Genomic DNA, 2926 nt, shown 5'->3' on the forward strand with positions numbered 1-2926 from the left:
TTAGGGCTAAAAAGATGATGAAATAGCTGCAGTTAATCCAGAATGCAGCTTCCTCATTCTCTCTGGAAATCTAAAGCACATCAGCCTAGTTACTTCCTATATCTTAGAGCAGCGATCCTCAACCTTTTTTGCACCACGGACCGCTATATGTCAGACAATATTTTCATGGACCAGGGGGGGCGGGACCGTTTTTTACTTGATCGTATTTACCAACGCATCCTCCCACCTCCCCACCGCGCCAGCCCCCCCGCGCTGACCGGCTGGGCAGGGGGGTAAATACAATCAAGTAAAATGATACGACTGGCATAAAATCAAATACAAATAGCATAAAAATAAAGGAAGCCGCTCCCATCGTGGCGTAATCGGAGACAATGACACACGAAGTGTGCTCCTGATGTCCAGTCTGCACCGTAGCTTTGTTTTGGTCGCTGTAACCGCAGAAAAATCCTGCTTCACAAAGATAGGATGTTATAGATAGGATGAGTCTTGAACTGAATTAACCTGTGTCAAGAGGCACAGACTGATGTAATTGGGAGAGAATACCGCAACTTTTTATATTTTTCAAAAAACATCACTCAGACTCTGATCGTCGATAAATTTTATATATATATATATATATATATATATATATATATATATATATATATATATACTTTTTTCTGTGCGGCCCGGTACCAAATGACCGACAGACCGGTAGGCCCGGTGGTTCGGGACTGCTGTCTTAGAGAACAGACTTTAAATCAGTTCTATTAGTCTATGAATCCCTGAATGGCTTAGCACCAAAACGCAATGCAGACTGGTAACGTCTTTTGACTCTTTAGTCAAGCCTGCATACCAACAACCAGAACTAAAGATGGAGAAGCAGAGGTCAGTTCTTATGCTTCACTAATATGAAACTGCTTTAAACCAAGTTTAAAAACGTGTTGAAAGTGTTTAAAGAGAGTGCTAATTAAACATTATTAGTTTAAGTTTATAATCCAACTTTCTTTCATGGTATTATCAGTCATTTTATTTTTTATTTCCATTATCTAAGCAAAATCCAGTGGATTAAGGCTAAGTTAAGGCTAGTCATTTTAATTGTCTTTTTATATTTTCTTGTATATTCATATTCATCAGTTTTTAAATTACCTCTATGCCACAGCAATGTGTTTTCCTATTGTGTTTTCTCATATACTGTATATAAAACTGGCTTGCCTTGCCTTTTGTTTCACATCCTTCGTTTAAGTCAATAGTGTGGCTAAAAAAACAGAGTGAGATAAAAAAAAAAATTCATTTTTTTGTCAACTTGTCTTCACTTTGCCTGACAAAACAGACTAAGTCCTTCACTTTAGTCTAGTAAGCCAGTGGAAAACATATGAAAAAGTCATTGGGGAGTGCAGTCATAGTAGGAAACAAATTGTGGATTTTTCTTGGAAGTCAGGAGTCATTTTACTTCTGTTCTCCCTCTAACCACACACTTTGATACACAAAGTCACACCCTGCCTCCATCCATTCTCTATAGCTCCTATGCTTTGCTCTACGTTGACATTTTTTGGTGTGTGTGTGTGTGTGTGTGTGTGTGTGTGTGTGTGTGTGTGTTTGTGAAGACAGCCTCCTGTTGACATCATTGACACTCCTCTTTGCTCCCCTGAGGTATAAAGGATCCTGTTGCTGTGGCAGCAGCATTCAGCTCCATCCAATCCCTCTCAGGTGCTTCACTTCAACTGAATAACAAAGCAGCACAGTCTTTGCCTTGATCTACAGTAGCAGTCTTTGCTTGTTGAATACTCTGTGGACTTTCGGTAAAGATCTATTCAATATGTCGATGGGCTTGGAGATTGTGGGGATTTCCCTTGGATTCATTGGATTGATTCTTGCAATCGTAACATGCGCCCTCCCAATGTGGAAAGTGTCAGCGTTCATCGGCGCCAACATCATCACGGCTCAGAATATCTGGCAGGGCTTGTGGATGAATTGCGTGGTCCAAAGTACAGGTCAGATGCAGTGCAAGTCCTATGACTCCATGTTAGAATTGCCTCAGGACCTTCAAGCCTCCAGGGCAATGACAATCATCGCTATAATACTCGGAGTGCTGGGGATCATGATCTTCTTTGTAGGAGCCAAGTGCACCAACTGCATAGAAGATGAGGCATCCAAGGCCAAAGTGGTCATCATCTCTGGGATTTTCTTTGTCCTAGCAGGCCTTTTGGTCCTGATTCCTGTGTCTTGGTCTGCCAGTAACATTGTCCGGGACTTCTACAATCCAACAACGATTAATCCTCAGAAGAGAGAGATTGGAGCATCTCTCTATATCGGTTGGGGTTCAGCCGCCCTCTGCCTGATCGGAGGAGCAATGCTGTGCAGCCGCTGCCCACCCAAGGAAAAGAAGTACAAAGCACCCAGGATGGCGTACTCTGCCCCCCGCAGTGCAAGTGCTGGTGGAGGGTATGACAAGAAAGACTATGTTTAAACTACTCTAAATTGTCTGAAGAATTTTTTTTGAAAGTAGTTTGAATGTTAGTTGCATTTCTGTGTTTGTAAAGATGTGTCCTGCTTGTTCATTGCTGTCTCAAAGAACGGGGTAAGCCCCTTTGAATGACTCCGAAATGAAGATTTTCTAAACTTTTTCATCTTTGTCTTATTTTTTTTTGGTCAACATGTTAATTTACAAACTCTTGGTCTATTATGCGTGAAGAACGGGAGCATTAGAGCTTTGTTTTTTTGTTAAAAATGATCATAATCCCTTCAAACGTTACACTGGAAATTGTAACTCTAGTCTCTGCGACTGTGAAAATTTAAACCTACTTTCCGCTTTTTGCAGTAGATAGCTGGTGGCAAGGAGTTATGTTACATTGAAAATTGCTGGGAAAACGTTGCGTGTCATGTCACCTGACTATGACAAGGAAGAGCTGGCTCTCGTTTTACATGGATTTGTTTGGATGATCGT

The 2926-nt window shown here is 41.2% G+C and overlaps 1 protein-coding gene across 1 annotated transcript; it reads left to right on the forward strand.

The window, feature by feature from the left end:
* Positions 1–1664: 1664 nt before the first annotated feature.
* LOC107098356 (claudin-3-like) lies at positions 1665–2920 on the forward strand. Its single transcript, XM_015395993.1, has one exon. The coding sequence runs from the start codon at positions 1799–1801 to the stop codon at positions 2447–2449; it is 651 nt and encodes a 216-aa protein (XP_015251479.1). The 5' UTR covers positions 1665–1798; the 3' UTR covers positions 2450–2920.
* Positions 2921–2926: the final 6 nt, after the last annotated feature.

This window comes from Cyprinodon variegatus, unplaced genomic scaffold (assembly GCF_000732505.1).
Source record: "Cyprinodon variegatus isolate N-32 unplaced genomic scaffold, C_variegatus-1.0 Scaffold771, whole genome shotgun sequence".
Classification (NCBI taxonomy): domain Eukaryota; kingdom Metazoa; phylum Chordata; class Actinopteri; order Cyprinodontiformes; family Cyprinodontidae; genus Cyprinodon; species Cyprinodon variegatus.

What these genes read in the sequence shown, in the direction of transcription:
- LOC107098356 (XM_015395993.1), top strand. Translation starts at nt 1,799, where the DNA reads ATGTCGATGGGCTTGGAGATTGTGGGGATTTCCCTTGGATTCATTGGA.